Source organism: Humulus lupulus, chromosome 6 (genome assembly GCF_963169125.1).
Source record: "Humulus lupulus chromosome 6, drHumLupu1.1, whole genome shotgun sequence".
In the NCBI taxonomy this organism is placed as follows: domain Eukaryota; kingdom Viridiplantae; phylum Streptophyta; class Magnoliopsida; order Rosales; family Cannabaceae; genus Humulus; species Humulus lupulus.
The window spans coordinates 30,795,125-30,821,213 of NC_084798.1; the positions used below are offsets into that span (position 1 = coordinate 30,795,125).

The 26,089-nt window shown below is 37.8% G+C and overlaps 2 protein-coding genes across 2 annotated transcripts; both read left to right on the plus strand.

Moving 5' to 3' along the window:
- The first annotated feature begins 17,740 nt into the window (after positions 1–17,740).
- Positions 17,741–22,666, plus strand: LOC133784921 (L10-interacting MYB domain-containing protein-like). Its single transcript, XM_062224188.1, has 3 exons — positions 17,741–17,875; positions 21,628–21,975; positions 22,066–22,666. Exons 1-3 carry the CDS (start codon positions 17,741–17,743, stop codon positions 22,648–22,650), a joined length of 1,068 nt encoding a protein of 355 aa, XP_062080172.1. The 3' UTR covers positions 22,651–22,666.
- Positions 22,667–23,487: 821 nt separating this feature from the next.
- Positions 23,488–24,253, plus strand: LOC133783940 (protein ALP1-like). Its single transcript, XM_062223516.1, has 2 exons — positions 23,488–23,711; positions 23,789–24,253. The coding sequence occupies exons 1-2, from the start codon at positions 23,582–23,584 to the stop codon at positions 24,238–24,240; spliced, it is 582 nt and encodes a 193-aa protein (XP_062079500.1). The 5' UTR covers positions 23,488–23,581; the 3' UTR covers positions 24,241–24,253.
- The last annotated feature ends 1,836 nt before the right edge of the window (positions 24,254–26,089 follow it).

Here is a 26,089-nt window from a genome sequence, read left to right on the forward strand (position 1 = left end):
ATGTGGTGTGGGTTAGGAGGCTACCAACGATTACAAAGACATTTTGCCAAGACTTTCCTTTCTTCTTCTTCTTTCTAAAATGAGGAAAAATAAACAAAGAGAAAATCGTGGAAGAACAATAAAAGATGTCAACCTCATGTTATTAGTGGGACGATACATTTATAAGTTGTTACAATATTATTAGCAATTAATTTATGTGTGGACCACATGGCTAATCATGTTGGATCATTGCATTACAATCAATAAAGAGTTATGAAATTTGAACACAAAATTGTATATACTAAATTTTTACACATATTTGGTTTGTGCTTTTAACCAATCATATTGTACACAATAATTAAATGAAATCTATGTATCAACCCACACAATATGATTTGTAATTGTAATCGAACAAAAGGAAATTTACAAAAAAATAATAATAATAATTTAAATTGTAGTTAAAAAAATTGATATACAATTAGGAGAAAATGTTAACAAAAATTAAGGTTGATAAGTCCAAAACTAACAATATTTTTTCTAAGTTAGAGAATTAATAGTTAATCTTACAAAAAAATATAATTTTGAAACTGATTGGTAAATCTATTTACATGGTTTTAGAACTAATAGTTGCAAAAAGTATTAGATTCTGAAACTAATGATTGCAAAAAGAAATTTAAAAAATACATATATTGGTGAGATTTCAAAACTATTTTTTTTTTTACAATATGACAATGACTAAGACAAGACTTGAAGGCTTAAAACATCTAAGTGGCCAATTAGTTGGTGATCCAGATACATTTTACATATCCAAAAACATAAAATCTAAAGGGCCTACAATAAAATTTGATTGGTTTCTCATTTTCAAAATCAAAATTCAAATACAAACTCAAACATTAAGATGGATTTTAGAGGAGTCTTCACAAATAGTTATCAAATATGATGGGTATATAATTAATGATAAACACTTCAATACTAGAATATTTGATGATAAAAGAGTAACCTAAAATAGTGTTGTAAGTATAAAGTCAATAATGAACAATTTGCTAGTGCAAAATATAAAAATCTATTATATTTATACATAACATTTTATATAAAAATCTATTATATTCATACATGATATTTTATGGCATAATTGATGAAATATGAGAGCTTAATTATCATTTTTTTTTAAGTTTCTATTTGTAAATGTGATTGGGTTGAAAGTAATGATGGAGTTAGAGTTAATGACTTAAGTTTCATCCTTGTTGAACTAAATAGATTAGGGTATAGGACTGAACAATCTATTTTGGGAACTCAAGTGAAAAAACATATTTTATGTTCAATATCTGCTTATTTCCATATGGTCTATACTGCTATCAACATAACAAAAAATATTTAGTTTATTTACATTCTGTTCGTTTATTCTGATTCATCAGCAATCTGTCTTGATAAATCCGAATATCTATTTGATAAAACAATTGTATAACTATTCCACATCAATTAAATTGTTTGATAAATTCAGTTGGTAATCTTAAAAATAGAATTTCAATTGGTATCAGAGTCATGTTGTAACGCCCTACTACCCAAGGACCATTACAGTATGCATTTTAAATAGTGCTAAACTCGTTAACCGAGTCATTTGGGCATAATCGTGTAACTAAATGTGATTAACAATTTAGGGTTAAAATTTTTGGTTAAGATACAACGTTTCACTAAAAAATTTATTGTATACATTGGGATCCCAAAAATATAATTTAAAGGTTAATTACAAGAAAATATTTACAACCAGCCGACCTAAGCGGCAAAATAGGTTTTAGCCCTAGTTCTTCTTTAAACCCTCGGCCATGGCGGTCGAGCAGCCGCATATGTACACATCATCACCTAAGCTCTCCAACTCAAGGATGGTCCAGCTTTCTTTTGCCTTTACCTGCACCACATAGCACCCGTGAGCCGAAGCTCAGCAAGAAAACTCAATATGCTCGTGAACGGTAATAACATGTTACTAAATCACAATAGGCATGCCTAGCAATAATAACCCTATTCATGCATGCAAATAAGTCCAAATAATGATTGTGGACCCTGCCATTTGTATAGCTGACTTATGGGCCCTGCCCTTTGTATAGATGACTATCAAGTCATAATGAAAATAGATGGCCAATGTGTCCATCTAAAATAAGTGACTCCAATAAGTGACAATTAAGTCACGCACTGGGGGTCCGTACCCTAATCAGATGAGTGAATATCACTTTATGATTTTGGTAATCATACTGGGGCTTGTAGCCCAAATCAGATGAGTGATTAACACTTTGAGATTCTGGTAATCATGCTGGGGCTTGTAGCCCTAATCAGATGAGTGAGTCACACTTTGGGCTCCGCACCCTAATCAGATAAGTGACTGATGAATGAGTCACGAACTTGGGCTCAGCACACATAGCCATGTGACGTTGCAGTCACATGAGCCTTGTGGCCCTGGCTCTAAGTAACTAGCCTTTAGACTAAACAAACGCTTTTAGTTTTCATCGAACTTGAGGTTGGTCAAGCATTAATGCTCATGATGATTCATTCTAGTGTGCAGGAATTAGTGGTTTGAACCAAGACCATTGGTACTCTGAAGCCCTCTGTCGGTGCTTCCAATTCTCCTGCTTCATCTGGTGTTAGTCCTGAGACATCAGAATTTCATGCTGTCAAATTTGTCTTTCGTTACATGTCCAAAGAACAAGTTTCTTTGTCTTTTGTTTTTATTTTTCGTTAATTTGGTACCTTGATAGAAAAAAAAGGGGAAGTAGTTTGGTATTATTTTTATGTTTTTGTATAATTCTGGACCATACTTTTAAGGGGAGTTGTGTGTTATGTCTTGTTAAACTTTTTTCTAAAAGTTGACAAATTTTATCTTTGTTCTTATGCTTGTTTGCAGGGGAAGTTCTTAGGAACTTAATCATTTTTTTTCTAACAAAGTGTTTACTACATGTTTTGAGCTCGTATTGCTAAAAATATATTTTGTCTAAAAAGTTATCAAATGGGGAGATTATAAAATTATTAATTGGTTGTCTTTTTATTAAATATATTTTATCAATTTAATTGGTATTTTTGAAATTCCATCTTGGGTAAGTAAGTGGATTTTGTCTCTTTTTTTATAAGAATAAATCCTATATTAATTGAATTTTATATAGTCCAAGTTTCCTTATTTATTTATGGCAACTCTGTTTATAATAAGCATGTCTTTTATGGAATTGATCACTGTATATTTTCCTTGATTTTATTAGATTTAAAAAGAGGAAACTAAAATATTCTTTGTGCCCAATTAAGTTGATTTCGTAATGAACTTAGTTTGGTTTTAAGTCGAGGTTCGTCTATTTTTCTGATACTACAGGATAATTCTTTGTTACATCTGGAATATTCTATAGTAAAGATAGTTGGGAGTTATTTTTAGATACTTCTTGATTTGGTCTGATTGAGATCATGAACGAGAATGACTCGCTTAGGGTTTCCTAAACTCTATAAATACCAGACCTAAGAAGTAACTAATCTCATCTCTTCACCACTCTAACATTTTATATTTTGACGAGTTATTTTTTATGTAAAGAGTAGTCTTTGTTGAACTCTTTATTTGTTTGTTTGTTTGTTTTGCTTTATGTTGTTTATTCTTAAATAGGTCATAAAGCTTGTGAATGTGGCATACAATCTTCGAGAGAATATTTCCATAAGTCTCACTTTGGGAGGAAGCGAGCACTCACGAAGTTCAGAAGTGATTCCATGTTCTTGGTGTTTATCAAAATCAGATTATGAAAGTGGAGTACTTCAAAGTTGTGACAATGATTTAGAGGGAGTCTAAACCTGTATAAGCCAATCGCTTATTATATTCTTGAGACTTTACTAATTGATTTTATCTCTGGGGGTGGCCTAGTGGACTAGGTTTTCTGAACCACGTAAAAAACTTCTTGTGTCACGTTACTTTTAGTTTATTTACTTTCTGTTCGTTTATTCTGATTCATCAACAATCTGTCCTGATACATCAGAATATCTGTCTGATCAAACAGTTGTATAACTATTCTGTATTAATTAAATTATTTGAAAAATTCAGTTGGTAATCTTAAAAAATGAAATTTCAAAGATCAAAGTGACAATCGTGTACTAGAAAAACTTAATATCATGAGTACTGGTCAATATCATTTTAGAGTTTTTTTCTTCTTTAAAATCAAGTTTTTATAACATTACTTGAAGATTAATGAGGAATTAGTTTTATTATTGCACATTTAAATGTCTATTCGTGAAGAGATCTCAAGCATCCATACAATCATGATCCTAAATCACAATAATAAAAGAAAAAATGGAGGAGCACCCAAGAAAATTATACATTGAAAATAAAATTCAAAGGCTTTCGAGAAAAGGTAGGATACTTATTTAGGAGCCTTATGACACAATGAATGAGTTCCTATTAATCTTATGAATTGGCATCATACGTATAAAATTAAGCCAGACATAATACGAAGAAAAAAATGAAAGTAAGCAATATTAATTGTTTTAAAAACTTTTCTTTAGTTGTTTATGTTAACGCCGTTTTTCGTCAACTTAAAACGTAGAACAATGAAACAATATGAGCTATGGTGCGAATGAATAATACGGTGGAACAACAAGGTTTTTACGTGGTTCAGCAGTTGAATCTGCCTAGTCCACGAGTCTCTGTTATTAAGACTTAGAGTTTTCTGAAAATCCTTCAGAGATGAATTACCCAGAGTTTTCTCTCAAGATATCAAAAGATCCCTCATTTACAAGTGTTCATGACCTCTCTATTTATAGAGAGGTTTCAGAGTTCATTCCCACATATTTCGGGAAGATACTTCTGCATATTAATCGAAGTAATTACATTAAATTCTGTAACTCCTATATACAAGGAAACGTCCCATGAAGACCCGGGAACGGATAACAAACTTCTTAATATCCCTTTAATGTTGGGATGTTACAACAATAAACATCTTTAAACGTACAGAATGCGTTACATCAGATGACTCATCGAATCTTCGAAGTCAGCAACCAGCCTCATGTCGGTCAAGGTTTACGGACAGGTTACGAACTAGGCGTCTTATTCTTAGACCTGCTCGGAGCAGATAGATTCTATCGAGGCTGTCATGTTTCGAGCCTGCACTCTTTAAGCTCGGACTACTCAATCTGAAGGCACTCGGTAACGGATGTATCCCGATGCTATGCCCTTTCGAGCCTGGAAAGAATCTCGAGGTTACATGTCTTCAAGATTGCCATTTTGCTTCGGAGGTTTTACAACTGGATCTTAAACATGTGTTTTATATATCTCGAGTTCATACTTGACAAGTCCAGATTTCGAGATCATAATTTCTGGTCTCGAAATATGGGTGTAACATTTTGCCCCCTCAAAAGTATTTGTTCGAATCCTATGAGAAGGAAACTTTTGAACTACTTCCATTAGGAACCGTACCATCAAATATACTCAAGTGTGGACACGCGTCAGCTGGGTATAGATCACTCAAAGTACTTGAGTACCTTGGAAACCTGCCCACGCCTATCCGTCTGCCATCCTTTATGGTACCATCGAATCATTTGTCCCTGGCCGTTGGATCAGATACGAAATATGGCCAACGGCTCAAATCAACTTGGCCTTTGATATTCCCAGTGGCCTATATATACGTCTCTTCCCCACTTCACTTTTACTTGTGTTTTCAGAGGAAAAAAGAAGAAAAACTAGAATTTTGATTTGCCCTAGTTCTTGCATGTTCTCCAAACGAAGAAAACAAAACAACGCTAGCTTGTTCGACTCCGTGAGATCGTCTTTGCATCCACTCCTTCGGTCTTCAATTTCTTGGTACCCGCCAGCTTCATTGTGTAAGTATCTGTTCTTAACCCCTTATATCTGCATTCATACTATATCTTTGCATGCATGTTTATGCTTCTGTTGCACTTTAGCACTAGGATATTGCTTGTAATGCCCCGAAATCCCTAATGCGGTTTAATGGCTGGATTAGTAGGCTGGGAGGGCCATAACTATTTAATTATGCCATTAAATGAAAATATGCATGTTTGTGTGAATTATATTATAATATAATGTTATATGCATGCATGTGGGTCCACATTTGATTATTATGATATTATGATAATTTGGCCTGTTGAGGGCATATTTGTATATTTGGGTGCATATTGTGATTTGTGAATGAGATCCCATTATTATGGAGATATATTCGAGCTATTCGGCATGAGACGATCTTATATTATGGATTAGCGGTTTTGTCATAACGGAGGTCTTTTATTGGGATAGTGAGTTATGAGAATGTTATTTGATGATAAATTGGGAGTTTTTGAGATCAGGAAAAAATTCTGTGAATTTTGACTATAATGTCCCCGAGGGTGTTTTCGTTACCCCGAGCACTAAGTTTTATTTGAGGTTACTTAAGCTTGAAGTAGCTTGTCAGATAGAACGTACGTTAGAAAACCTCTCGTTCTTTCCCGTTAGTTCATTTTACCATTCGAAGCATTTTTGAAGAAATCTCGAGTTCTAGGTGTCGGAATCAAGCAAGGATCGAGACATAGCGATCTTTTAGAAGCTTCTTGACCGAAGGATTTGACGAGAAACAACCCAATCAAAGGTAATCTAAGTTTTAAGCTTTGAGTTTTTTAGAGTTTCTAAGCTTAGAATTGGCTTTTGTGAATCGTTGAGTTTTTGGTTCGTTTGAGCCTTGGGATTTGATGGTTTTGGATCATTGGGAAGCTTGAGATCTTTTATTTGATGATTTGGAAGTGTTTAGGTATGTTTTTGGGAGGTTTGGGATGAAGCAGAACGTGTTTGGGGATGGCTCTCGATTGGGGGCGGCGGCCCTAGCTCGAAGAAGCAGGTGGAGCGATTTTGCCTTTGCTGGGCGCCGCGGCCCTTGCTCCTGGAGTGGCTGGGGGCTGCGGCCCCAAGGTGTTAGGGCTGCAGCCCTTGGACAGGTTTGAGCCCGTTTGAGTGTTTTGGCCCCGAGAACTTGGTTTTAGGCCTCGGGATCATTCCTACTACCTGGATTAGTGGGGATTGATGTCCCGGAGGCTAGATCTTGGTTTGGGAGCCTTTGATGTTCATTTTATTGATGGTATCCTATATTTGGTTATGACTAGGTGACCGCTAAAGGACTAAAAGTCAGATCGTTCTCAAGGGTCATTCTTTTATTCATTTTCGCTCGAATCAGAGGTAAGAAAACTGCACCCCATATGTGACATGCACGGTTATTCGTGAGGCATGTTGAATGTGTAAATGTGGACATGGATTGATTATTGAATGCTTAGCAAATCTTGCTCACTTGTGCATGGTACTGACTAATTAGTCAGATTTGGCAAAGGTGTCAGTATCAATTGTGAAGTTGGGACTTATTGGTCAAGTTCGGCAGTGGTACTGGGCACTGGTCACACAGTGTTGACTTATAAGTTAGGACGGCCTTAGCGTATTCAACGCAAGCCAATAAAGATTAGATCTAATCGACATCTGCATTAAATGACTCAGAAGAGCGTTAATGCCGGACCGACCTCAAGTTCGATGAAAACTAAAAGCGCTTGTGTGACTTACCCATCAGTCACTCATCTGTTAAGTTAGAGACTTACCCATCAGTCTCTCATCTGTTTAAGCTAGTGACTTACTCAAGAGTCACTCGATTGTTTAAGCTAGTGACTTACCCAACATTCACTCGATTGTTTAAGCTAGTGACTTACCCAACAGTCACTCATATGTTTAAATTAGTGACTTGCTTGTCAGTCACTCATTATGGTTTACCAGAACCTCAAGTGATATTCATTCATCTGTTTAAAGAGCTATAAGCTCCGTGTGATTATAATAATAATAATTTGATTAAGTTTATATGCTATACTGTGTTTTCTTGCTGGGCCTTGGCTCATGGGTGTTATGTGGTGTAGGTAAAGGGAAAGAAAAGCTCACCCAGCCTTGAGTGGAGAGCTTAGGTTGTGATGTGTACATATGTGGCCGCTTGACCACCACGACCAAGGAGTTCTCAGAGGAACTAGGAAGTTTACCCTATTTTTGCCGCTTAGGTCAGCGGAGTTGTAAATTTGAAACGGTAATGACCGTTTTGAGTTGTAAATAACTTGTAAAAGTTTTTTATGGGCCCATGAATAGTTTTATGTATTTAATAAAATATATCCTTTCCTTTTTATTGGTTTTTCACCTTAGTATGTTAATAACACTTAGATGCACGTTTTTAACCAAAAGGACTCGGGTAGCGGGTCAAATTTCCGGTTCCTCGTTCACCGTAACTGTTCTGGGGTAACCAGGGCGTTAAATTGCTGGTCCATTCGTTAGTTTAATATACTAGAACATTTTGGCTTATAACCAATAGATTCAAGTTCTAGCATTATCGGTCCCAAACCCAGTTTATGCGCAAAAGACCCAAATATGGCTCTTTCTTTGGGTTTTTGAATTTCGGAGGACATATCTTGCACACCAAGATATTGGGTACAAAATTAGAGTTTTCTAAAGAATGCACGATTCCCAAAAATATCACTTTTTTAATAACCGCCACCTTTTTTCCCTGATATATCGGGATTTCCAATAACATGTCCACCTTCTTTTCTTTCGGTGGACTACACTCTCTGAGATTGGCCTCATCCTTTGGATTGAGCTTGCCTTGTAGCCTCGATCATTCAAGCTTAGGTCTTCTATTTATCTCATTATTTCATGTTCGCTTGGCCCTCACCCTTTTGCTTTCTTGTTAGATGCCGCAGAACTTAGGAAATTGGTGGGGGTATAAGCTTGCGATTCCTTATTCATCCACAACTCCGAGCCCAGAATCTCCTTTCACTCGGAACCAGCGCTTGATCCGGGAGCACAAATTGAGGTGTGAGCAAGAGGACATCCGGGATCATTTTCGACGTCAAATAGACGAGGTCGAGGAAGGAAATAGGAAAAAACCAAGGATCGCCCTCTACCCAGATTTGGACACCGAGCCCATACCGATTCCTCTCGACCCCACGAATAAAGTAACAGTCGCATTCAAGCCTGGAGATCTTCGATTCTCGCTAATGGAAGAACCTTCTACCTCGCAGTCGAGGAGGGAATTCTTTGAGGCCGAGCGCTATTGGAGCTCGGTCACATCGTAGGACAGATAACTGACATTTTGGCCTTTCATGGCATAGGACTGTCGGGCTCGCTGAGGTGCCGAGCTCCGACCTCCCACGAGCGAAGTTGCCGCGCTCCTGGAGATGGGAATCCTGACAGTAAGTTGAGGTATGCGGCTTGGAGCCAGGAGCACATGAAGGCAGGAGCTCTTCTGCCTTTGAAGTCCTTTTTTAAAGGCTTCTTGGATTTTGTTGGGCTGGCTTCCTCCCAGCTCAATACCAATTCTTACAGGGTTCTGTCCGCCCTGAGGTCACTTTACCATGAGCTGAAGTGGGAAGGACCTTCGCCTGAAGAGATCTTATATCTCTTTTGTCTGATAAGCAATCCCTCCCGAGCTCAGGGAGGGGACGACTTCTATTACCTTTCGAGATATCCCAAGGATACGAAGATCGTCGGGGATCTACCCAATCATCCACCAGACTTCAAGAAGGCCTTCTTCTGGAAAGATGGCCTAGCTCCATCCCGATACTATTCGTTCAGGCGAATTCGTAAGTATACCAAACTTCTTTTCTTTTTTTGTGCTCAAATTTTGTTTACGCTCGTGCTTAGTTAAAATGTGTTTATTATTCCAGCCAACTTCCACCATCCTACTCCCACCAAGGAGATGAGAGAGTACAAGGAGGCTCTGCTCCAACTCCCTTATGGCAGGAGGTCCCTCTCTTATCTTCTGCACGAAGACAAACTTTGAGCATGCGGCCTCTTGGAGAAGGATCAGTCCACATTTGATTGGTCCAATAAAAAGTATGACCAGTGGGAGCTCGTACCTCTCCCAACCAGTAACCTTCCTCCGAGGAGAGATGCAAGGCCTCCATCTCCAGCTCAGCATCGCCGGAGTCCGCAATCGGGGAATGAGGCCAATGATGAAGCCTCGAGCTCGAGCTCGGGTGAGAGAGGTACAGTCATCCTTACCTCGGATTTGCGGTCTCCCTCACTACTAAAAGCATAAACTTGATAGATTAATATTATGTGAGGACGATAGGAACCATTCCTATGTATGGTCTTGGGTAGATGAGAGGGTACATAGGTTCGATAGCTGGCTCGGGAAATATGACACCATGTATAGTCTGAACGAGGTATGGGATGGAATAGCCGTCCAATATGGGACTATGACTATAGGGACCTTTCGAGGTTGACTTCCACCTATAGGGAAGGTACTCCCCCCGCCTCTTCTGAAGATGGGGGAATTACCTGGTCGCCGAGCATGAGCTCGGGGGAGAGTTCCAGTTAGGTTTCTCTCCACTTGTCTTTTCATTCCTTGTTTGATTGCATCATGCCAACTTACTTTGTTTTGGGATATCTCATAATGTGATGTGAATGTGCAGGTGATATGGACTTCGACCTTGACAACGTACTGGCCAGCGGAGGAGCTCAAAGGAGCAAGCGCCCGAGGGGGTCGCGGAAAATAGACCGGTCTGCTAAGGTCCTTAAGAGGACCGAGAAGACGCCTCCTCCTCTGGCTCTGGTTGCTTCAAGCCCGATTTTGAGTCCACCTGCTCAGGCTGAGACGTCCTCTTCGACCTTGCCTCCCGCTCCTCCCGCAATCCAGGTCCATCCCAAGCTTGGCCCACCTCCGAAGAAACCCCCAGCCTCAAGAACACAGCTGCTTTCGATTTTTACTCACGTCGATGAGTATGTGATCAACAACACAACTAGACCCCATGGGGCTACGCTAGGCTCGGACGTTCTGTCTCGGGTGGGCCAGAGTTTTGGTAGCTTCGACGCCCCTCACTGGCAGTTCTTGAACAATGCTCGAGATTGCAACACTCTTTACGAGAAGAGCATCGAGCTTACTGCTGCGGTAACCTTTCTTCTCTCGCTTCTAGCTGTATTTATACTTGGTTCATATGCTAATTTGATTTCTTCGTATGCCAGACTCTTGGTATCTCTGCTCAACTTAATTATAAGTTGAACAGCGAGGTCCACTCGAGTATGTCTTTTGCTCAGGAGGTGAAAGATCTCCAACTCAAGCTGAGTGACGAGCTCAAGGCCACAAAGGCAAAGATGGAGGCGGAAGCTGAGCAGCTAAAGGCCAAGACAGCCGAGTTGAAAAACTGAATGCCCGGCTCATGGAGCTTGAGAAGGTGAATGCTCGGGCTGCAGAGCTTGAGAAGATCAATGCCAAACTTGAAGAAGAGAAGGCTGCCACTTTCGAGATCATGGAAGGTGAAAAGGCTCGTCTTCTTGAAGAGTTTAAGGAGAAGAAGGATCGGGCAGTCGACCTGGCCATGTATAGAATCTGGGCCAACAATGTCGACCTCGACATCATCTTCTTAGGCCCTTTTGAAGCAAAGCTCGTGGCTAAATGGCAAGCTCGGCTTGATGAGGAGGAGGCTACTCGGGATGAGGCAGAGAGAGCCAGGGATGATGCTGATGCTGAGAAGGCCACGGAAGATGCTGGGAAGGCCAAGGAGAATGCTCATTCTTCTTAAATCTCGCCTCGGGGCTGCGTCCCTCTGAATTTCTTGTAATAGTCTTTTGTTTGATTTTTTATTTTTTATGCCCCCGGGGCCAAGACAATTCTATAGCTCGTGGAAGAGCTTATGATTTATGCGTACTAGATAATCTCATTTACAACCTAATAACCTCCATTTATAAAATATAAAAAAAATATGGAGCCAGATTTGAATATTCTAACATAATGGATATTTCTCATTCAGTCGTAACAACAATCAATTTAAATTAGAAAATGGGAACTAGATATTAAAAAATATATCTATTTAGTTTTTTAATTTGGTAGAGTTTATCAATTAACTTTGAATAACTGTAACTATTGATCACTAAAATATCTATTTATTAATGATAGATTTACTTCTTTCTATTTCCAATCTTCCATGGATCTATTTTATCTGCTTGAGCAATGCTCATTCATGAACACTTTCTCATGGCCATCGTGCCTCAAGCACTTTTCTAATGTTCATTTCATATTTAACAACTCTCAATACCTACTTAAATGTAAGTCTTATCCGAACAAATGCTTTATCAATGATTACCATGCCTCGAGAATGACCTTATGAAAGCTCTAATTTTGAGGTGAGAACTTTTTACTGGGTTTTTGGTATTCGATCTGATTAATACTGAACGCGAGCAACCATTTACTTCTCCTCCGGTTAAACCTAGCTGGCTTTCCTTCAACTCAAAGAATTGTCCAAGAAAATATCTTTTTGAGTGTGCTTAAAATATGTACAACATTTGCCTTGCCCTTCAAGTCCTTGCTTGTAATTTATGCAATGAGGACATTATTAATCTCTCATTGGCTTGCCCCTTAGATCCATGGGTCATGCTTATAAAAAAAAAAGCTCGTAATAGTCTATTGTTTGTGCCTTAGTCACATGATGAGCAACTACAAGCATTCTGACCTTTTAGATTGATTATGACTTTCCTTGAGCAAATTCTCATTATAATTTGACTACCTTGAGGGTAGTCCCTTATAAAGCATAACCATAAAATGGGTGATCACTTTAAGAAGCGGTCTTGATCTCATACTTATAGATGGGTGACAATTGTAAATAGTGATTTTAATCATTAACTCATATATAACAACATTTTTAAGAAGCAATATTAATCTCATTCTTATAAATGAGCAATCACTTTTATTCCCGAATTCATGTGCAAGCGACCCCTTTAATAAGCAACCTTAAGCTCAAAATCATATATGAGTGACAATGTAAGGAGCAATCTTATAATAACTGCATGCAGCAAATACATGCTAGTTTGTCATATGTTGCACCCTAAGCAATCAAAGAGGTCTTTAGTCCTTTGAGAATAGATTTTACATCAAGCACCCTGAGGGTACTCTTATTATTAATTGTGGATACTTAAATAGTAACTTAGACATTGTTGTCCGTGTTTTCACCAAGTGACACATGCCATGCGTTAAGAGTAATTAAGTCCACACGGAAGCTGGTTAAGCCTCTTGGAGCTCGCCTCGAGCTCCCCGGAAAGAAAGCCTTGCCCTTTATTGACCATTCACCACCTTCGGGAAAGTATGTCTCTGGGGAAGGTTACTTCTCGAGGACTACATGCAGAATGTCCCCTCCTAATCCTCTACTCCACTCAAGTCCTTCAGGCTTGTGAGATCCATCCTTCAGGCCTGGAGTAGAGTGCCAGATGTCAAGCACAATGATCTTGGACCACAAGCAGCCATTCGACATTTTACTGTTGCACAAGTCATGGTGTCAAGTCTGTTCAAGCGACAAACAGGATGTCTCACGATGCCTGAATGAGCACCCGAGAGTAAATCCAGTGTCACAAACGAGAACTCAAGTTACTTCCCAAGGACTAGATGTCTTTGAAACAATACCAAGTTCTTGACGTTCAAAATGGTAAAACGTATAAAACCCAAGTTGCTTGTACTCGGGTCCAAGCCTTAAGTTTCCAAAACTTAAGCAAGCAAGTAAGCCCGGGTAGCCTATACTCGGGTGCAAGTCTAAAGTTACCATAATTTGAGCAAAACAGACCCAAGTCCCCTAGACAGGGCACGCAAACTAAGGAGCTTAAAGTTACTTCCCGAGGACCAAATGCCCACGGAGCAACACTAAGTTCCTAAGAACCTAAGTTGTTTTGGCCTTCAAAAACCTGAGTCGCCTAGACTTGATTACAAGCCTCAAGTTACCCAAACTTAGCGATAACCTAAAGTTATTTCTCGAGGACCAAATGCGCGTGAAGCAACACTAAGTACTTGGAAACCAAATTTTTTTTGGAATTATCAAGACCCAAGTCGCCAAGACTCAGGCACAAGTCCAAAGTTACATTAACTTGGGCATTCAAGACCTGAGTCACTTAAGATTGAGGCCAACGCATGGTGGATCAAACAAGCTTGTATAAATTGATTTTTTTGTGATGTTACATTACGCTAAAAATTTGAGAAAATCCTTGTACAATTTAAGTCCAATTTTCATTATTACTAAACAGTGTTAAAAACATGTTAAGTGAAAAAAACAAAGAAGGCAAGTAGTTAGTGCAAGCAAAAGTTATTCTCAAAAAATTATATCATACACTAATGTGCTCGGGGGCTCGAGCATTCAATATTTTATACCCCAAATAAAAGGAAAAAATAGATGGCACGTAGGCCTATTTTCTAAAAAAAAAAAACTGCAAAAAACAGCTTAAATCTCCCCTTGGGGAACCTCCTCGATGACTAGGTTGGCCTCAGGGATTTGACTTACCACATCGACCGCCTGGTAGCAGCGGCAGCAACCTCCTCAGTATGAAGGCACTTCACAAAGAGCAACCTTGTTTTGGGATTGTCAGTGAAGGCCAAGTCCATCTCCTTATTCTCAGCGAGGCAACATAGAGCGTGTCCTCGGTGAGTAAGTTGGCCTCCTTGTTCAATTCATCAACTTTACACCCCAGGGCCTCCACCTCGGATGCAACTGCTTGGAATCTCTCTGCTATGTGGCCTCTCCTCAAGACCTTGAAACCTCATACTCGGAATGTGAGGCTTCCCCCAAGGCCTTGGCGGTCTCCTCCCGAGCTGTTTTGGTCTCCTCTCAGGCTGTTCTGGCCTCCTCCTGGGCTGCTTTGGCCTCTTCCTAGACAGCCTTGACTTATTCACCTACCTTGGCCAAGTCTCTTCGGCTACCTAGGTGCGGGCCTTCTCATCTTTGACTACCTTTGACGAAGTCTCCTCCAAGATCCAAGCCCGAGCTTGCTTCTTGGCCACCAGTTTCCCCGCCTCCCGAGAGTGAGCCTTTTCATCCTCGAAGGCCTTGTTAATTCATGCAAGCTCATCGAGAGGAACTTCTTGTCGGGCCCTCAGTGCGACCCGCTCATCTTGGGCTTGGTCCACTCGAAGGACTCTGTTGTCACGACGTCCCTCAAGCGCTGACATAAGGATGCGACCTGAAAACAAAGAACACTTACTACAAAAGTCATAAGTGTTTCCAGAGACAAGTTGTAATGACCCAAATTTCCTAATAAGGTTTAGGGCCTTGATTAGGAGGCCAGGAGGGCCATAATTGATTTATTATGCCATTAAATGATTATATGAATTATATTATTATATGATGATAAATGCATGCATATGGGTCCACTTTTCATTATAAGGGCATTTTGGTAATTTGACCCATTGAGGGCATATTTGTATATTTTCATGCATGTTGGTGAATTATGAATAAGACCACATTATAATGTGGATTTGTTCAAGATATTCGGCATGAGATGATCTTTGAATGCAAGTTAGCGGTTTGGTCATAACAGAGTTAATTTCAGGGCTCGGAGTGAGTCTTAGGGTAATTTGAGGATTAGTACATTACCAGGAATTAAAAGGTAATGGGATATGATTTATTTGCATTTGAGAATATTGGGTGTAGCGGGAATTTGAGGACGTTAATTATGATTAACGGGATTATAGGAGAAAGGACGGTTTTACCCTTGTAGCCTTAAGAGAGAATTTAATGACCTAGGGGCATTTTGGTCTTTTGACCTAAGGGTATATATCAACTAGAAGGCTGTCGAACTGAACCAAAAGAAAGCCTCTTTATTTTTCCTCCCGATCATCACTTCTCCTTCTTCTTTCTTTGAATTTTTGAAGCCCCAATTGAAGATTCAAGCTAGGGAATCAAGTCTTAAGGGTCTAGGGTTATGTTCTACTTCTGAAGAGGGTTCCATCTTGAGTTTGAGGTAAGTTTTTAACCATGGAAAACTCTAGTTTTGCTCTGTTTTTCACTTGATTGTCAGTTGGGATTTATGATTTGGATAGTTGAGAATTGATGGAAAATTTTAGCAAAGTTTGGTTGGGTTTTGATGCCTAGGACTTGTATGTTTGGTTTTTGGGTTCATTTGTGAGTTTGAATGAGGTTTGGAATCAAGTTTTGAAGCTTGTAATTGGAGAACAAGAAGGAAGAAAAACCAGGGCTAAAATACCCTAGTTCTAGCGCTACAGTGCCCAAGGGTGGGCTCTACAACGCTGTCCAGGGCATGGCAGCTCTGGTTGTAGCGCCTAGGCGCCAGGGGCAGTGCTATAGCGTTACCCTGTTTTTCCAGGGTCCTCTTTTGGACACTTTTGAGGGTTTTTGGCTCGGAGTTTCAATTCCTAAGGCTCGGGATCGAATCTACTAACTGTTTGAGTATGATTCGAGATCCCTGGAGTGAGGGTTAGGTCAAGAACCTTTTATTGTTAATTTCATTAATTGGATTCCATATTTGGTTATGACTAGGTGGCCGCTAAGGGATCAAATGATCGATCATTCTCAATGGTCGTTCATTTATTATTTCTCGCTCGAACAAGAGGTAAGAAAATTGCAACTAGTATGTGACATGCATGGTTTTTGATGTAGCATGTTGAGTGCTCTATTTGTATATCTGGAATGCATATCAAATGCTTGGCGATTTGCTTATCTGTGAATGGTACTGACTTATTAGTCAGAATCGGCAATGGTGTCAATATTAATTGTGAAGCTGTGACTTATTAGTCAAATTCGGCAGTAGTACTGAGCACTGGTCGTATGGTATTGGCTTATGAGTCAAGAACAGTATTAGCATTTTTAACGCAAGCCGAAAAGATTAGATCTAATCAACATAAGCATTATCATCATAAGCATGAAATGCTTGACCGACCTTAAGTTCGATGAAAACTAAAAGCGCTTGTCTAGTCTAAAGGCTAGTTATTTAGAGCCAGAGCCAAAAGGCTAAGGTGACCTACACGTCACATGGCTAGGAGGGTATGGGACCTCAGAGATAAACTTATCAGTCATCTATACAGAGATAGACTTATCAGTCATCTATACAAGGATAGACTTATTAGTCATCTACACAGGGATAGACTTATCAGTCATCTACACAGAGATAGACTTATCAGTCATCTACACAGAGATAGACTTATCAGTCATCTATACAAAGATAGACTTATTAGTCATCTAACAGAGATAGACTTATCAGTCATCTACATAAGGATAGACTTATTAGTTATCTATACAGAGAGACTTATTAGTCATCTATACAGAGAGACTTATTAGTCATCTAACAGAGATAGACTTATCAGTCATTTACATAAGGATAGACTTATTAGTTATCTATAGCGAGAGACTTATTAGTCACCTACTCAGAGCGCAGGACTCCACAAACATTTATTTGTACCTGCTTGCATGCATGAGTAGTATTATTACTACTAGGGATGCCTATTATGACTTAGTAACATGTTATTACTTGTTCATGAGCATATTGAGTTTTCTTACTAAGCTTTGACTCACGGGTGCTATGTGGTGCAGGTAAAGGCAAAAGAAAGCTGGACCATCCTTGAGTTGGAGAGCTTAGGTGACAATGTGTACATATGTAGCTGCTTGACCACTACGACCGAGGGTTTAAAGAGAAACTAGGGTTAAACCCTATTTTGCCGCTTAGGTCGGCTGGTAGTAAATATTTTGTTGTAATTAACCTTTAAATTATATTTTTGGGATCCCAATGTATATGGTAAACATTTTAGTGAAACGTTGTATCTAAACCAAAAATTTAACCCTAAACCGTTAATCATACTTAGTTACACGATTATGGCCAAACGACTCGATTAGCGAGCATAGCACTGTTTAAATGCACACCGTAATGGTCCCTGGAGATTAGGGCATTACACAAGTATAAATTCAAAAGCTTACCCTGGCAATGGTGTAACAGCAGAAGGCAAGAAGAAAAATCTTGTTGTCGCCCCCTAAGCGCGCGAAGATGGGAGAGGTCATTTTGCAGAATGACGCACTTATCCCTTGTAAAAGCTCCACCGCCAATGAGCTTCTTGGCAAAAATAGTCTCCAATTCTGCCCGGCCAATGAGAGGCTTGTTAGGCCTACCCTTAGGAGGCTTGTACTAGTGAAGATACTCAACCAGTGCCTTGACTCCTGGTCCCCCTCTTCTAGGTGAGCATTGAAGTACTCCACCACCGCTTGGCACTTGGTGAGCTCCTCCCCCTTGTAGTGCTCGGGGAAAATCACCATTCGAGGAGGCTTAGCTGCTCGACTGTTCGGTACCTCAAGAGACATCCGGTCTGCCTTGCTTCAAATATCCCTTCCACTAGGGATGGAGACCCACTAATGAGGTCAATCACTGGTGGATCCACCACCATTGGGACTTATTCTCGAACGACGGGCCCAGAGCTGGGGCCATGAGAGCAGCTGCCAGAGCCACAAGAGCAGCTGCTGAAGCCGCGGGCATAACCGCCAGTGCCGCGGGGACATTTTGGACCCTTCAACCATTGCCTCTTAGTGTTGTAGTGTCTGCCAACCCCATCTGATCTTCAAAGAGAAAAAGCAGATATTTAGCATTTATAAAACAATGTAAAGACAAATATAATATGCAAAAATAAAAAAGCGTAAAGTCAAGAGCACATGGGCTTCTCGGGAAGCCTTACCACTAAATGACTCATCGGGGTGAATAATCGAGTGCGCAAACTCTCTCACGAGCCTACCCATCTCCTGAGTAGTGTTGGTCTCTGTAATGACCCAAATTTCCTAATAAGGCTTAGGACCTTGATTAGGAGACCGGGAGGGCCATAATTGATTTATTATGCCATTAAATTATTATATGCATGATTATGTGAGTTATATTATTATATGATGATAAATGCATGCATATGGGTCCACTTTTCATTATAAGGGCATTTTGGTAATTTGGCCCATTGAGGGCATATTTGTATATTTTCATGCATGTTGGTGAATTATGAATGAAGCTATATTATAATGTGGATTTGTTCAAGCTATTCGGCATGAGACGATCTTTGAATGTAAGTTAGCAGTTTGGTCATAACGGGGTTAATTTTGGGGCTCAGCGTGAGTCTCGGGGTAATTTGATGATTAGTACATTACCGAGAATTAAAGGGTAATGGAATATGATTTATTAGCATTTGAGAATATTGGAAATAACGGGAATTGGAGGACGTTAATTGTAATTAACGAGATAGACTGGAAATGACAATTTTGCCCTTGGTGGCTTAAAAAGGAAATAAATAGGCTTGGGGCATTTAGGTCATTTGACCATAGGATATGTTTAAAATCAGAAAGTTGTGGATTAAAGGAACCAAAAACAGAGATTCTCTCCTTTTCCTCCCGATCATCTTTTTTTTCTCCTTCTTCCTTTGAAATTTTGAAGCTTAATTTGAGGATTCAAGCTAGGGAATCAAGCCTTGTGGGTTTAGGATTGTGTTTAGCCATTGAAGAGGGTTTAACCTTGAGCTTGAGGTAAGATTTCAGCCATGGAACTCTGGTTTTGCTCTGTTTTTCAATTGGAATTTTTGGATTGGATAGTTGAGAATTCAATGAAGTTTTTGGGAAAGATTGATTGGGTTTTGATGCCTAGGAATTGTAGAATGGGTTTTTGGGTTCATTTGTGAGTTTGGTTGAGGTTTGGAATTTGGAGAGCTCGAAGGGGAAAAACCAGGGCTGAAATAACCTGAATCTGGCGCTACAGTGCTGTCCAGGGCATGGCAGCTCTGGTTGTAGTGCCATAGCGCCTGGGGGCAGGGCTGTAGCGCAACCCTATTTTTCCAGGGCACTTTTGAGGATTTTTGGTTCAGGGTTTCAATTCTCAAGGCTCGGGAACAAATTTATTAATCGTGTTAGTAGGATTCGAGGTCTCGGGAGTGAGATTTTAGATCATGAACCTTTGGTTTTATGGATGGGATTCCATATTTGGTTATGACTAGGTGACCGCTAAAGGATAAAAGGATTGATCGTTCTCAAGGGTCGTTCTTAAGGTATTTCACACTCGAACCAGAGGTAAAAAAACCGCACCCAGTATGTGATGCATAAGATACATGAAATTAGGGCATGACATGAATGTTTAATATGAGATTGATCAGAGCTTGAGTCTTTGTATTTGTGCATGATTATAATTATGCTTCTGATTATTGATTAAGGGCCCGTTTGGAATGGCTTTTTGAAAAGCCCAAAGCACTTTTTAAAAAATCTATTGACTAAAAAGTGTTTGGTAAAATAAAAAAAATAGCTTTTTTAGGAATTTAGGTTAAAATTATAGCTTTTTATCAAAGTTGGCCCACACCAACTTTGAGATTTTAGCTTATACGGGAAGCTGAAATTGTGGTTTAATGATATTTTTTTTGGACCAAAATACCCTCATTTAAATTAGAATTATTAGGTCTTCTTTTTCAATCATTAAATCTTCTTCACCTTGCCTCACCATTTCTTCTTCCTTCTTCCTCACGGACTACACTTCTCTGTCAAAAACTCCAGCACAATCAAGTCAAGGTATTTCTCTAACTTTTTTTTTGAATGCTATATTAAACACAGATTTATTAAAGGGCATTTTATATATATATATATATTTGTACAGTGGTTTGATTATTGTTTCTGTGATACTGGGTTATTCGATCTTCTTCATACCAGTATATTTGTGTGTATATATATATATGGGTTGGACTTGTTTAATGGTTTATTTTGATGCATTTCCTTTTTTTGTTTCTAATGGATATATAGAGTTAGCTACTTTTAGCCTTCTCAAATCCCAAAACCCTCAATCAACCATGAAATTTGTATCTGAACCAGTTAATACTACTTCCAAGTGTCGTCGAGGCCTCATAATCTGCTGCAGTTTGACAGCGGTAGTCTTGATCATGATCACCGCAGTGTTAACCGCCTTGGGCATAACATTTTAATTAGCATATAATATAGAAAAACAAAAAATAGAAATGCTGTAAGTGTTATATTTAAATTTTGTATGAAATATATTATATAGAAGATATCAATAAAAGACAGATAGCCATAATAACATATCAATAGAAAAACAAAGGAACATCGCAAAACTTAATTAATTTGGCAAAACAGTACTGCTTGTTCATTAAGAGAGAAGGCCAAAAACAACTTGGTCAATGGGAATAGAAGTTTATATAAAAATATATATAATTCTATATAGAAATACGCAAATCAAAGGAGAAACATCGATGAATGAACCAAACCCAAACACAGACGAAAACAAGACCAACGTGTTAATTTCTTACAATGCTATGCTGCTGGGCATATTCACATAGATATAGAGATATAGAAAGAAAAAACTTAAAGCACACACGCTTGACGTGGTATTTAATTTGAATCAAATCAATAACCATCTCTATGATTATGATGATGAGGCTTTCAAGTTCAACCTCATCCTTGCCCATCTCCATCAACAAAAACAATCCTTTTTCCTCTCTCACGAATTAAAGTCGTATATAGAGTTATATTCAACACTGAGAGAATTAAAGTCATATGTAGAGTTGAATATTCAATACTGAGTGAAAAAGGATAGATATGCTTTTTTAATACAAAAACTAGATTAGATTTCTATCTTTTTGTTTTGAGTGAAATAAATAATATAAAGGAGATTTCTCACTTCAAAAGTTGATTTATAGTAACCTTTTACATGTATATGAATGTACATATGTGTGTGTTTTATCTTCTCCCAAGGGATTCTTTAAGAATAGTCTTGAAGTTGGATATGTTGAACTTTAGTTGAATTATTTAGTTTTACATAGATGGTGGTGATTGATAAGAGTTGTTGCGTATATGGATACATCATTTTACTTTTGTATTTTTTTTATACTTATCATTTCACTTCACTTTTATTAGATGGAAAATGAAAATAATATTTGCACCCAGAGTGACGTACCAAGAAGTAAAGCAATATGGAATTCAGAGAGTTTGAATTTTTTCTTAGACTTCTGTATCAAAGAGGTTGATGATGGGAATCGTCCTACTACTTATTTAGATAAAGTTGGATATGTAAACTTGATTACAAATATGAAGAAAGCAACTGGAAGAGATTACACTAGACCACAATTGAAAAATAAGTGGGATGGATTAAAAAATGAATGGAAGCTTTGGAAGCAACTCAAGGGAAAAGAAACTGGCTTAGGATGGAATATAAAAAAGAATACAATTGATGCAACTGAAGATTGGTGGAATAGTAAATTACAGGTACATTATAATCTTGTTAAATATTTATATGAAACTAAAAGACTTTTTTTTTCATAAATGTTACATTTAATTAACAAATTTTTTTTGTAGAGTCATCCCGATGCTGCAAAGTTTCGCATTCGGGGAATTGAACCAGAGGTAGAGGAAAAATTAGATAGGATTTTCATGAACACTGTTGCTACAGGAGAGTATGCTTGGACACCTTCATCTGGAATAATTCCATCTGAGTCTGAAAAACCTTTTAACAATATTGAAACCTTACATGAACAACTTGAGAGTAGTGACGATGATCTAGAGATGCCTAATACTAATAGATTTCTTAGAGAGAAAAATAACAAGAGATTAGCCGAGCCACTTGAGAAACAAAATAAAGAAATGAAACATGGAAAAGGAAAAATGAAGAAGACAGGGCCTTTAATGATATTTGAACAAATTGGTCGCCTTGCTGATGCTGTGGAGACAAGGAATAGAAATATTGAAACAGCTAGAAAGGAGAATAGTATTACCGAAGTTAGGAAAATTTTAAATTATTTGCCTGGAATTGAGAAAGGGAGCAGCTTGTATTTATTTGCAACTCGCTTGTTTATCATGAAAGAGAAGAGAGAGATGTTTGCTTCATTGGAAGAACCTGAGTTGATGCTTACTTGGCTCAAGAATGAGCATACTCTGGGATAATTATAATACTATGACTTATAGTAGTAGTAGTATTTATTTTCCAAACTTTGTGTTATGACGTTAGTATATGTTTATTATGTTATTTCTTTACAGACTTTTTTTTTTAAATTGCTCTCAAGACTTGATGTTGTCACTATTTAATATAAATATGCTTTATTATGTTTATCACTTGCATTTGTTATGAAGACTTTATGGCTATTTGGCATGTATTTTATATACTCTTTAATATACACAGGTTTATTTTAAATTAGAAATAATGGCAGACACGGATGAGGAGATTGAGTTACAATCGGCGTCTATAGCTACATACTTTGTTCAACATTATTATACAACATATATTGAAAAGACACCTTGTATGAATTCTTCTCAAACTGGTCATATGTGGTTGATGGAAATATTAAAAGGAAATGAAAGTAGATGTTATAGCATGTTTAGGCTGGAGAAAGATGTTTTCATTAAATTATGCGATGAATTGGAAGCTAATTATGGATTTAAGGGTTCAAAGAGAATGTGTGCTCTTGAGATATTAGGCATGTTTTTATTTACATTAGGTCACGGTGCTGGAAACCGATTAACACAAGAGCGATTCCAACACTCAGGCGAGACAGTTAGTCGATATTTCAACAAGGTTTTAGATGTTTTATGTCATATGAGTGTAGATGTATTAAAACCACCAGACCCAGAATTTAAAGATGTTCCTGAAGAGATATTGAAAGATTCTAGATATATGCCTCATTTTAAGGTAAGTCATACTTTAAAATTATACAATTTTTTAATAATTTTTTTTCTAACTAGAGTATATTTTTATAATCTTGTAATTTTTTTCTAGAACTGTATTGGCGCAATAGACGGTGTACATGTGAATGTTGTAATTCCACTTGAAGATCAAGTACCATTTGTTGGTAGAAAAGGGATACCAACTCAGAATGTCATGGCAATATGTAATTTTGATATGCAATTTATATATGCATATGCTGGGTGGGAAGGTTCTGCTCATGATACAAGAATTTTCTATACAGCTTTACGTGATTCAACTTCAAATTTTCCAAAACCTCCCCAAGGTTGTCATCTAAACACATTTATAAAATATTAAAGTCTTTATAATTTTGTAATTATATTTTTATATTTTATTTGACAGGAAAATATTATTTAGTGGATGCGGGATACCCACAAATTACAGGTTTTTTAGGACCATATAAAGGCCAAAGATACCATCTACCACAATTTCAACGAGGTAGCAAACCTACTGGTTATAAAGAGGTATTCAACCAGGCACATTCTTCTCTTCGAAGTGTTATTGAAAGAACTTTTGGAGTATGGAAGAAAAGATGGAAAATATTAAGAGATATGCCTAGTTATCCATATCAGAAGCAAGTGAAAATAGTGATTGCATCAATGACCTTGCATAATTACATTCGAAGGCATGCAAAACATGATCGACATTTTGAGAAAATTAGAGATAATCCATATTATTGTGTAGAAGATCAAACTAATATTGAAGATGAAGATGAGACAGCTAGAGCTTCAAATTTAAATGAAATGGACAATACTAGAGATCTGATTGCTGCAAGTTTAATGGGATATAATTAAACTATATTCTTATCTATTTTATTTAATTTAAGTTTTGTATTTTGTCGTATCAAATTGACTAAATTTAAATTATTTGTTATGATCAAAATTTATAATAATTTAAAAATAGATAATATTTATGTTGATTTTTTATTTTTTAAAATTTAATTATTCATTTTATTATACGTATATATTAAAAGAATTAAATATTATAAAAAATCATTATTATTTTTAATAAAATAAAAAATAATTATAAATATGTTAATATGTATAAATTTATTCAAACAAAATTAGTTAAATACATATGATACCTATTTTGGTCATTTTGTATTTAACAGCTATCTAATAATCTAGTTTACCAAACACTTATATACAACTTTTCCAACTCACAGTATTTCTAAAGTTATAATTTACCAAACACTCAGCAGCTTTTTCTCACAGCACAGCTACAGCTGCTTTTTCCCACAGCACAGCTGTACCAAACTGGCCCTAAGCATGCTAAATGCCTTATATTTGAATATTTGACATATAATATATGTCTGTTTGCATTACCTCATTAAGGAAGCACTGACTTATTAGTCAGGGATCGACATTAGTGTCAATATTGATTGTGAAGCTGTGACTTATCAGTCAAGATCAGCAGTAGTATTGAGCACTGGTCGTATGGTATTGGATTATGAGTCAAGAACGGTATTAGAGTGTTTAACACAAGTCGAAAAGATTATCTAATCGACATTAGCATTATCATCATAAGCATGAAATGCTTGACTGACCTTAAGTTCGATGAAAACTAAAAGCGCTTGTCTAGTCTAAAGACTAGTTACATAGAGACAGGGCTATAAGCTCAGGTTATTGATATGTCACATGGCTAGGAGGGCATGAGACCTCATAGATAGACTTATCAGTCATCTACATAAGGATAAACTTATTAGTCATCTATACAGAGAGACTTATTAGTCATCTACCTCAGAGATAGACTTATCAGTCATCTACATAAGGATAGACTTATTAGTCATCTATATAGAGTATGACTTATTAGTCGTCTATTTAGAGAAAGACTTATTAGTCGTCTACCTCAGAGAAACTTATTAGTCATCTACTCAGAGCACGGGACTCCATAAACATTTATTTGGAGTTGTTTTCATGCATGAGTAGGGTTATTATTGCTAGGCATCCCTATTATGATTTATTAACATGTTATTACCTGTTCATGAGCATATTGATTTTTCTTACTGAGCTTCGGCTCACGGGTGCTATGTGGTGCAGGTAAAGGCAAAAGAAAGCTGGACCATCCTTGAGTTGGAGGGCTTAGGTGACGATGTGTACATATGTGGCTACTCGACCACCACGGCCGAGGGTTTAAAGAGGAACTAGGGTTAAACCCTATTTCGCCGCTTAGGTCGGTTGGTTGTAAATATTTTATTGTAATTAAACTTTAAATTATATTTTGAGATTTCAATGTATACAGTAAATGTTTTAGTGAAACGTTGTATATTTGACCAAAATTTTTAACCTTAACCATTAATCCTACTCAGTTACATGATTATGGCCAAATGACTCGATTAGCGAGTATAGCACTGTTTAAAATGCACACCGTAACAGTTCCTGGGTAGTAGGGCATTACAGTCTCGTATTGGAAAAACTAGTTTGCATGGAAGGACGTCACATCATCCAGTGGTATGAAGCCCTGTGGAGGCAGTCTTCTCCTCGAATGGTGGAGATAAGGATCGATCAGGTCTTGATAGTCTTGATACTCCTCTGCGATCCAAGGACAATTTGATGTGGGCCCACATCGGAGGAATGAGGGAGAAGCCCACACGTGCTCAGGACTTACTCCATCCCCTACATGTTTAACATTATAAACAACAAT

Coding starts and splice junctions, on each gene's coding strand:
- LOC133784921 (XM_062224188.1), top strand. CDS start 17,741: ATGGGAGAGGTCATTTTGCAGAATGACGCACTTATCCCTTGTAAAAGC. Junction 17,876..21,627: donor GGCCTACCCTTAGGAGGCTT/GTACTAGTGAAG, acceptor CACTTTTATTAG/ATGGAAAATGAAAATAATAT. Junction 21,976..22,065: donor GGTGGAATAGTAAATTACAG/GTACATTATAAT, acceptor TTTTTTTTGTAG/AGTCATCCCGATGCTGCAAA.
- LOC133783940 (XM_062223516.1), top strand. CDS start 23,582: ATGGCAATATGTAATTTTGATATGCAATTTATATATGCATATGCTGGG. Junction 23,712..23,788: donor TTTTCCAAAACCTCCCCAAG/GTTGTCATCTAA, acceptor TTTATTTGACAG/GAAAATATTATTTAGTGGAT.